The following is an 11,140-nucleotide window of genomic DNA, read 5'->3' on the forward strand; positions in this document are numbered from 1 at the left end:
TGATTGTATATCCTTAGACAAGTCTGAAGAGATCAGATGCAAACCAAAGCTACAATCCCGGCCAAATGGATGGGACACTTGGAAATAACCTTAGCCTCCAACGGTCACCAACTCCCCTGCTCCCCCGGTCAATGTTGTTCTCTTCAGCGGATGGAACACACACCGCGCAATGAGAGACAACATTGGGCGGGGGCTGGGGGGTTGGGGGCCCAGCGAGATTTGGCCAGGATTGTAGTTTAGAAGAATAATGAAAAAAAAGGTCATATATGCCAAAAGAATGTGCATTAAGCTTTTCTGGTCGAAGGCTTGTACATGTATGTATCACTAAGAACAGCATTCACATGCAGCAAGGACAGGTGTCAACTGCTGGGTTTGAGCACCACTGTCCTCAATGCATACCCCCACTCAGAACTTGACATTGACAACAAATGTGCTAACAATATCCAGGGGCATGAAAAGAAGTAAAACTGCTGCAAACTGCTTACTGACTGGATGGACCTGAAATATATAAATATTAAAATTAATGTGGCCTGACGTTGCGAACTTAGCAAGTTCTTCTTCAGAGGCTAAAACAGAAAATATCCAGGGGCGTCGGAAGGGGGGGGGGGGGCACTTGCCCAAGTGCCCCTCTTGCAGACATACAAATGTCCCCCCTCGAGCATCAATGTGCCTTTCGAGATGAAAACAAAACTGGCCCTAACATTCTGGATAATTTGTTTTCAGTAACCATTTCCCAAAGTGGTATAGAGAGTTCTGATATGAACGAGGAATATGAAAACCAAGCCTCCAAACCCTTATAATGCGCCTGAAAATGGGCACATAATGCGTAGCTTGCATAATGGCCGGTTTTGAATAGCGCCCCCTATTTTGAAGATGGTACCAGCCTCCCCAACCCACCCACCCACCTTTTGAATTTATGGAGGCCAAGTTTCATCCATCCAATCAGACATCACAGCATATCCACCATCGAGGAAGTGGTCAAATTGTTTTACAAAACGCCATTTTTGGCATTAAAAAGAAGTGTATTTTCAGACAGAGGGAAGTGATGTCAGTTATATCTTTGACTTCCTTTCAAATCTTCAACAAAAAATATTTTGAGACAAAGGGAAGAAATGTCAGGAAAAACTTTTACTTCCTTTTTAAATTTCATAGATTCTATTAAACCCATCAGCCTGGCTCAAATGAGCTAAAAACAAAAACAAACAAGTCAGGTGTGTTTACAAACACAAATGCCCCGCAACCGTGACTGTTTCCATGACATAACACCACTCTAACATCAACTTACATGTACCTTGGTCAAATGGAACGTTCATTGACAGCATTAGTGTCTTCTGTAGGTTTTATATGAATTAATCCCTAATCCCTATGATCTCAGAATAAATATGTGACCTTGACCCTTGACCTTTCGACCCCCAATGCGATAGGGTCCTTAGGATTGCCAAGGACAATCCACAAACCAAATTTGAAGTTCATATGTAAAGAATATCTCAAGTTATCACGCTGACAAAATTTCTATTGTTTCAGCCACTGTGACCTTGACCCTTGACCTTTCGGCCCCAAATGCAAAAGGCTTCTTAGGATTACCAAGGACAATCCACAAACCAAATTTGAAGTTCATATATTAGGTATTTCTCAAGTTATCGCGCTGACAAGATTTGTCCGGACACACACACACACCCACCCACCCATTCTCACACACACCCACACACCCACCCACCCACGGAAGGACAAGGCGGAAACAGTATGCCCCTTCGGCTTCGCCGCGGGGCATAAAAACCACCCATTTTCTTTCACTGATCAGTTTCCTTAATCCTACACTGACTAGCTTTCTTCCTCTTTTTAATACTTCTAAAACAAAGACCAAATGTGCACACCTAACTTTGACCTCCTCCAAACATGAAACTTTTGAAATTCTTACTCCGTGTCGAAAAGAGCTCGCATTGATTTGTCACAAATCTTTATGTTTGAAGCCAGCCTCATAGAATTATGTACTTGTCGTTTTGTTCAATCTATTTTAATTTAATGCCAATGTGATAACATATCCAGTCAGACACCATTGAAAGTCTTTTAAAGAATTTATAACTACTCTCTTTCCTTAATGCTACATTTTATTAGAAAGATATTTCATGAACAACATTTCATTACATTTTTCCCATTAATTACAAGTTCTGCATCAGACAATTTGAAGAAAAAATGTTATTCTGTGTACAGACCTATGCATTGCAGGTATATCAGAGGGTGTTCTAGCCCCTGTTTAGTTAAAGTTATTTACAATGAATGCCTGAAAGGTTTAGCCATGTCTATCTCAGCAATACAAAATCATTGCCGTCTGACTCAACCGTAATGTATAAGGTCTACCACTTGTCCATTGCTTGTTTGTTTGTTTAAACAGTCAAATTACTAGACAGTTTTTTTTCTCTAAAAAGACCCGCCTTTGTCTCACAAAACGGGAGGTACATTTGTTGAACAGAATCGGTGGAAATTATGAATTTGTGACGTGTTCTGACTTTTTGACTGAAAGGTATTAATGAATGGGAATAAATATGTGCTTGGTCGGTATTAAATGAGTACGTTTAAAAACGTGCAAGTACATATTTATCCCCTTCAAGACATATTTATTCCCTTTTTTTTTCACTATCACAAATTTTCATCACAATGGGAAGAATGTTGAAATTGCACTTTGCTTGCCACTATAGTGCAATTATACACTTGGTAGAAGTTGGTCACAAAGACTGTTGAACCTAAAATGTTTAGAAAGAGTTTCAAACTTTTGGATGGCATGGGCACTGTTGGCTTTTGATGACATCAAATCTATTGCCCTCTGCAAATGTGGGCAACTACACGTCCCTGTCTTTAGTGCCACACTGCACGCATGTCTAACTTTTGTGCATGCGTGTCAGATGTGATCACCACTGTGCTTGGTCCAAACATCGTGGGGTGAGACTTCATGGATCAAAGTCTTCCTCTCCGTATCTAGTCTACTCAGAAATGTTCTCATATAGGCCTGTCTCATTTTCTGCCATGTCCTCTGGTCTTTCTCTACATGCTGACGAGTCTGGATAACTCGGGTCATTTCTTGGGAGGTTTTTGTAGCTTACTTCAGACTCCGCCTGTGGTCTGACTTGGTTTCCCTCGCCTTGTTGAAGGTTCAAATCCATGTACGTTAGTTCAGTTGCTCCCTGATTTCCGACGTCTTTTTGAAGGCTCTGGTATGTCAAGTCCATCCCTTCTGATGAACCAATGGCTGATATCTGAACAGGATTCCCTGCCAGTGTCTGACGAAGTCTCCTGACTTTCCTCTTGTATCTGAGCAAGAAGCTGGCAAGAAGGATGATGACAACCAGAAGTAGAAGAAGTGCTAACACGCCCCCGATTAGCACTCCAATTGGTATTATCTGACATAAACAAGTATCATCCTCCTCCTTGAGTTCATTAGTAATTGTGGTCCTGACACTGGTGGAATAGTGGTCGGGAGTTTTCACCCCAAAGTGAGTTTCTTCCGTTTGGAGGACACTTGGATCCTTGGACTCCTGTACTGTTGCCGTGGCTGTAGATGATGTAGCGGACAGCACAGTTGTAACACTGAGAACTGTAAGGAGAGATCTGTTGATGCTGATGGACGAATCTTGAGGATAAATGGCTGTACAAGTTATATAAGAGTTATGAAAGTCGGCAGACACTGCAAGGATCTCCAGAGTATTCCCCATCATGTTATATCGGCCATCAAAACTAGTCAGTGTAGCTCCTGTAACTGTCACCTCTGATTCATCAGTTTTATAAATTCGCCATCTGTACTCTTCGTCTGTCAGAGGGGGTATGGCTCTGACATTACACGTGAACACTGCACTGTCTCCCTCATATACAGACTGAAAAGTTGGTGAGATGGAAACCCTTGTCGGTATCTGCAGAGGTGTAACTGAGCATCTTGGGCCAGTGTTAAAATCTAGACCAGCCACGCAGACAAACTCTTTCATGTTGTCGGTTGCTTGCAGTACTCGATTTACTCTTGAAACGCGACCTTCTCGGACTTCCTGGATAGAAGTGAGTGGACGATGGCCACTTGATGAATTAATGTGCCAAGTTATAGCAGCTGATGGGTCACTCCCTGCCAAGGTGCATGTAAATGAAACATTGTCACCCACTCTTGGGTTTGACGGACTTGTTACCATGCAAGAAGGAGGAGGTCGTGGGATTACTGTCAGTGTGGCTTTTGAAGAGTTTTTATTTAAGTGGCTGTTCTGAGCATAGAATAATTGACACCAGTATTGTCCGCCGTCCTGTAGCTGCACGTTTTGGATGTTGAGGTGAAACACCCTGGTTAGTACATCAAGCTCAACAGTCATACGATTCCTTAAACTAGGAACGACCTGGATACAACCAGAAACATATTGCTGTGCTGGGTGACTAGTGGTAGATCTACACCAATAGAATCTTTGATAATTACATTGAGTCATGTATTCAGATCCGCAAGTTAATGTGACATTGTCCCCCTCATATACTGTCTGATTTCTTGGATGGATTGTGAAAACCCCCTCAGCTGTATAGAGAAGCATCACAAAGACTAAACCTATTGGAGACATCATGCTGGCTGACATCATTTTGCTGCTGATTGCGTGTGGAAACAGACAAGTCTGAAGAGATCAGATGCACAGGAAAACAAGTTCAGTAGAACAAAGAACAACGGTGGTTTCACATCAAGTTTGGCAGGTTGAAGGCTCGTACATCACTGAGGACAGCATCCACCTTACGCTGCAGGTAAAGTGATTGGTTTCAGCTCCACTGTCCTTAATGCATACCCCACTGACGATGAACTATCCACTGTGATTAGCCATGGAGTTTTTAAGCTCTTGATAACACACAAATTTTAAATATCAATTTTTTTGTCCAATCGTCTGCTTCCTTGTCTCTGCCCCTCCCATCATGTACTGTATATTGTCCAATCAGACATCACGACATATCAATTATCAAGGAAGTGATTGACTATTATTCCAACAATTACCTTTTATGGGGCATTAAAAACCAGTGTATTTCTACAAAAAGGAAAGTGATGTCATTAACAACTTTGACTTCCTCTTACATTTTCAACAGAAACTATTTTGAGACAAAGGGAAGTAATGTCAGAAACAACACTGATTTCCTTGTTTACTTATTAAAGGAGTCTTTTAAACTGATTAGACTTGTTAAATTGATCAGAAAAAGAAAATTATTTCTTTATAAATACTTCTCTACAAAGGCTTAATATGTTCACTTGAACAAAAACAACCTTCAAACTTTGTTATTTTTTAGTTTTTGTTTCCTGCCACAATCTGACAATGAGCTTCCCTTTGCTTTGTCGCAAATATTAGAGTTTCAAACCAGCCTCATAAAATCCTGTAACTGTTATTTTGTTCACTCTATTGATGATGAGGTGATAAGACATTTCTATTCATAACTTATTACTCATATTCTTTGGAGGAGAAGTAACTGATCACTAATTGCCCTTATGCAACATGTTCTCGGATAGATATTTCACAAATAATATTTTATGACATTTTCCCCATTAAATACAGATCGCACCACATAGCATCCAGAATCCAACATTTTCCGAGGCCCTTAAGTGGGCCACAGACCCAACGCTGTAAGGGTTTCGCACTCTGCACTGGCCGCATTAATTTTGTTCTTTAGAAAATCCAGCACCCCCTGGCAAAATTGGGATTATGTGTGAGATTCTGGGAGATCTGACATTCAGCTAGATACAGAAACACCACAAAGACCAAAGTAACCAGACATGTCATGTTGGATGACATTATTTGCCTGCTGATTGTTCTTGTAGTACTTCCATGGACAAGTCGGAAGAGATCAGATGCAAACCAAAGCTACAATCCCGGCCAAAATGGTTGGGACACTTGGAAATAACCTTAGCCTCCAACGGTCACCAACTCCCCTGCTCCCCCGGTCAATGTTGTTCTCTCCAGCGGATGGAGCACACACCGCGCAATGAGAGACAACATTGACCGGGGGCTGGGGGGTTGGGGGCCCAGCGAGATTTGGCCAGGATTGTAGTTTAGAAGAATAATGAAAAAAGGTCATATATGCCAAAGAAGGTGCATTAAGCTTGTCTGGTCGACGACTTGTACATGTATGTATCACTAAGAACAGCATTCACCTCATGCAGCAATGACATGTGTCTAAAGCTGGGTTTGAGCACCACTGTCCTCAATGCATACCCCCACTCAGAACTTGACATTGACAACAAATGTGCTAACAATATCCAAGGGCGTCGGAAGGGGGTTGCCCCCTCCCCCAGATTTATCCAAGTGCCCCTCTTGCAGACATAAATGTCCCCCCTCGAGCATCAATGTGCCTCTCGAGATGAAAACAAAACTGGCCCTAAAATTCTGGATAATTTGTTTTCAGTAACCATTTCCCACAGTGGTATAGAGAGTTCTGATATGAACGAGGAATATGAAAACCAAGCCCCCAAACCCTTATAATGCGCCTGAAAATGGGCACATAATGCGTAGCTTGCATAATGGCCGGTTTTGAAGAGCGCCCCCTATTTTGAAGAGGGTACCAGCCTCCCCCAACCCACCCACCCATCTTTTGAACAATTTACGGAGGCCAAGTTTCATCCATCCAATCAGACATCACAGCATATCCACCATCAAGGAAGTGGTCGACTATTTTTACAAAACGCCATTTTTTGGCATTAAAAAGAAGTGTATTTTCAGACAGAGGGAAGTGACGTCATTAACATCTTTGACTTCCTTTAAAATCTTCAACAAAAAAATATTTTGAGACAAAGGGAAGCAACGTCAAACAAAACTTTTTAAATTTCATAGATTCTATGAAACCGATCAGACTGATTCAATTGAGCTGAAAAAAAAACATCCATTTTCTTCCACTGATCACTTTAATTGTACACTGACTAGTTTTCTTCCTCTGTTTAATACTTCTAAAACAAAGACCAAATGTGAACTCCTTACTTTGACCTCCTCCAAACATGAACTTTTGAAATTCTTAATCCGTGTCGAAACGAGCTCGCACTGATTTTTCACAAATCTTTATGTTTGAAGCCAGTCTCATAGAATCCTGTACGTGCCGTTTTGTTCACTCTATTTTAATTGATGGCAATGTGATAACATATCCAGTGAGACACCATTGAAAGTCTTTTAAAGAATATTTAACTATTTTCATTCCTTAATGCTACATTTTATTAGAAAGATATTTCATGAACAACATTTCATTACATTTTCCCATTAATTACAAGTTCTGCATAAGACACTTTGAAAAAAATAAATGTTATTCTGTGTACAGACCTATGCATTGCAGGTATATCAGAGGGTGTTCTAGTCCCTGTTTAGTTAAAATTATTTACAATGAATGCAGAAAAGGTTTACTTATGTCTATCCCAGCAATACAAAATCATTGCCGTCTGACTCGGCCTTAATGTATAAGGTCTACCGCTTATCCATTGCTTATTTGTTTGTTTAAACAGTCAAATAACTAGACAGTTTTTTTTCTAAAGAGACCCGCCTTTGCCTCACAAAACGGGAGGTACATTTGTTGAACAGAATCGGTGGAAATTGTGAATTTGTGACGTGTTTTGACTTTTTGACTGAAAGGTATTAATGGATGGGAATAAATATATGCTTGGCTGGTATTAAATGAGTACGTTTAAAAACATGCAAGTACATATATTTATCCCCTTCAAGACATATTTATTCCCTTTTTTTTTACTATCACAAATTTTCATCACAATGGGAAGAACGTTGAAATTGCACCTTGCTTGCCACTATAGTGCAATTATACACTTGGTAGAAGTTGATCACTAAGACTGTTTTACCTAAAAGTTCAGAAAGAGTTTCAAACTTTTGGATGGCATGGGCACTGTTGACTTCTGATGACATCAAATCTATTGTCCACTGCAAATGTGGGCAACTGCACGCCCCTGTCTTTGGTGCCACACTGCACGCATGTCTAACTTTTGTGCATGCGTGTCAGATGATAATCTCCTCTGTGCTTGGTCCAAACATCATGGGGTGAGACTTCATGGATCATAGTCTTCCTCTCCGCATCTAGTCTACTCAGAAATGTTCTCATATAGGCCTGTCTCATTTTCTGCGATGTCTTCTGGTCTTTCTCTACCTGCTGACGAGTCTGGATAACTCGGGTCATTTCTTGGGAGGTTTTTGTACATTACCTCAGACCCCGCCTGTGGTCTGACTTGGTTTCGCTCACCTTGTTGAAGGTTCAAATCCATGTGCATTAGTTCAGTTGCTCTCTGATTTCCGATGTCTTTTTGAAGGCTCTGGTATGTCAAGTCCGTCCCTTCTGATGAACCAATGGCCGATATCTGAACAGGATTCCCTGCCAGTGTCTGACGAAGTCTCCTGACTTTCCTCTTGTATCTGAGCAAGAAGCTGGCAAGAAGGACGATGACAACCAGAAGGAGGAGAAGTGCTAACACGCCCCCGATAAGCACTCCAATTGGTGACTGTACTGTTGTCGTGGCTGTAGATGATGTAGCGGACAGCACAGTTGTAACACTGAGAACTGTAAGGACAGATTTGTAGATGCTGTTGGAAGAACCTTGAGGATAAACCACTGTACAAGCTACATAAGAGTTGTGAAAGTCGGCAGACACTGCAAGGATCTCCAGAGTATTCCCCATCATGTTATATCGGCCATCAAAACTAGTCAGTGTAGCTCCTGTAACTGTCACCTCTGATTCATCAGTTTTATAAATTCGCCATCTGTACTCTTCGTCTGTCAGAGGGGGTATGGCTCTGACATTACACGTGAACACTGCACTGTCTCCCTCATATACAGACTGAAAAGTTGGTGAGATGGAAACCCTTGTCGGTATCTGCAGAGGTGTAACTGAGCATCTTGGGCCAGTGTTAAAATCTAGACCAGCCACGCAGACAAACTCCTTCATGTTGTCGGTTGCTTGCAGTACACGATTTACTCTTGAAACGAGACCTCGGGCTTCCTGGATAGAAGTGAGTGGACAATGGCCACTTGATGAATTAATGTACCAAGTTATATTAGCTGATGGGTCAATCTCTGCCAAGGTGCATGTAAATGAAACATTGTCACCCACTCTGGGGTTTGACGGACACGTTACCCTGCAAGAAGGAGGAGGTCGTGATTTTACTGTCAGTGTGGATATTGAAGAGTTTACATGTATATCCGAGAGGCTGCTCCAAGTATATGGCATAGACTAATTGACACCAGTATTGTCCGCCATCTTGTAGCTGCACGTTTTGGATGTCAAGGTGAAACATCCTGGTTTGAAAATCAAGCTCAACAGTCATACGATTCATTAAACTAGGATCGACCTGGATACAACCAGAAACATATTGTTGTGATGGGTGACTAGTGGTAGATCTATACCAACGGAACCTTGGAAAACCACATTGAGCCATGTATGCAGATCTGCAAGTAAATCTGACATTGTGCCCCTCGTACACTGTCTGACTTCTTGGATCACTTGTGAAATTCCCCTCAGCTGTATAGAGAAGCATCACAAAGACTAAACCTATTGGAGACATCATGCTGGCTGACATCATTTTGCTGCTGATTGCGTGTGGAAATGGTATGTCCTCACACAAGTCTGAAGAGATCAGATGCACAGGAAAACAAGTTCAGTAGAACAAAGAACAATGATGATTTCACATCAAGCTTGGCAGGTTGAAGGCTTGTACATCACTGAGGACAGCATCCACCTTACGCTGCAGGTAAAGTGATTGGTTTCAGCTCCACTGTCCTTAATGCAAAGCCCCACTGAAGATGTACAATCCACTGTGATTAGCCATGGAGTTTTGAAGCCCTTGATCAGACACAAATTTTAAATATCAATTTTTTCGTCCAATTGTCTGCTTCCTTGTCTCTGCCCCTCCCATCATGTACTGTATATTGTCCAATCAGACATCACGACATATCAATTATCAACGAAGTGATTGACTATTATTCCAACAATTACCTTTTATGGGGCATTAAAAACCAGTGTATTTCTACAAAAAGGAAAGTGATGTCATTAACAACTTTGACTTCCTCTAACATTTTCAAAAGAAACTATTTTGAGACAAAGGGAAGTAATGTCAGAAAACAACACCGATTTCCTTTACTTATTAAAGGAATCTTTTTAACTGATTAGACTTGTTAAATTGATCAGAAAAAAATTGTTTCTTTTAAATACTTCTCAATAAAGGCTTAATATGTTACTTGAACAAAAACATCCTTCAAACTTTGTTATTTTTTAGTTTTTGCTTCATGGCACAAACAGCTTACCTTTGATTTGTGGCAAATATTAGAGTTTGAAACTAGCCTCATAAAATCTTGTTATTTTGTTCACTCTATTTATGATGAGGTGAAAGGACATTTCTATTCATAACTTATTATTCATATTCTTATGGAGAAGTAACTGATTACTAATTGCCCTTATGATTCATTTTCTCGGATAGATATTTCACAAATAATATTTCATGACATTTTCCCCATTAAATACAGATTGCACCACATAGCATTCAGGATCCAACATTTTCCGAGGCCCTTAAGTGGGCCAAGGACCCCACGCCATAAGGGTTTCGCACTCCGCACTGGCCGCATTGATTTTGTTCTTTAGAAAATCCAGCCCCCATGGCAAAATTGGGATTATGTGTGAGATACTGGGAGTTCTGACATTCAGCTAGATACAGAAACACCACGAAGACCACTTGAAGTAACCAGACATGTCATGTTGGACGACATTATTTGCCTGCTGATTGTACTTCCTTGGACAAGTCTGAAGAGATCAGATGCAAACCAAAGCTACAATCCCGGCCAAAATGGTTGGGACACTTGGAAATAACCTTAGCCTCCAACAGTCACCAACTCCCCTGCTCCCCCGGTCAATGTTGTTCTCTTCAGTGGATGAAGCACACACCGGGCAATGAGAGACAACATTGACCAGGGGCTGGGGGGTTGGGGGCCCAGCGAGATTTGGCCAGGATTGTAGTTTAGAAGAATAATGAAAAAAGGTGATATATGCCAAAAGAATGTGCATTAAGCTTGTCTGGTCGACGACTTGTACATGTATGTATCACTAAGAACAGCATTCACATGCAGCAATGACAGGTGTCAACTGCTGGGTTTGAGCACCACTGTCCTCAATGCA

General features: G+C 41.2%; 2 protein-coding genes across 2 annotated transcripts; both read right to left on the minus strand.

Moving 5' to 3' along the window:
- Positions 1 to 2,736: 2,736 nt before the first annotated feature.
- LOC119730163 lies at positions 2,737 to 4,811 on the minus strand. The gene has a single exon (XM_038202944.1). It carries the CDS (start codon positions 4,596 to 4,598, stop codon positions 2,979 to 2,981), a length of 1,620 nt encoding a protein of 539 aa, XP_038058872.1. The 5' UTR covers positions 4,599 to 4,811; the 3' UTR covers positions 2,737 to 2,978.
- Positions 4,812 to 7,059: 2,248 nt separating this feature from the next.
- On the minus strand, positions 7,060 to 9,115 carry LOC119730164. The gene has a single exon (XM_038202945.1). It carries the CDS (start codon positions 8,918 to 8,920, stop codon positions 8,063 to 8,065), a length of 858 nt encoding a protein of 285 aa, XP_038058873.1. The 5' UTR covers positions 8,921 to 9,115; the 3' UTR covers positions 7,060 to 8,062.
- Positions 9,116 to 11,140: the final 2,025 nt, after the last annotated feature.

The sequence above is a fragment of the Patiria miniata genome, unplaced genomic scaffold (assembly GCF_015706575.1).
Source record: "Patiria miniata isolate m_02_andy unplaced genomic scaffold, ASM1570657v1 HiC_scaffold_22, whole genome shotgun sequence".
NCBI lineage: Eukaryota > Metazoa > Echinodermata > Asteroidea > Valvatida > Asterinidae > Patiria > Patiria miniata.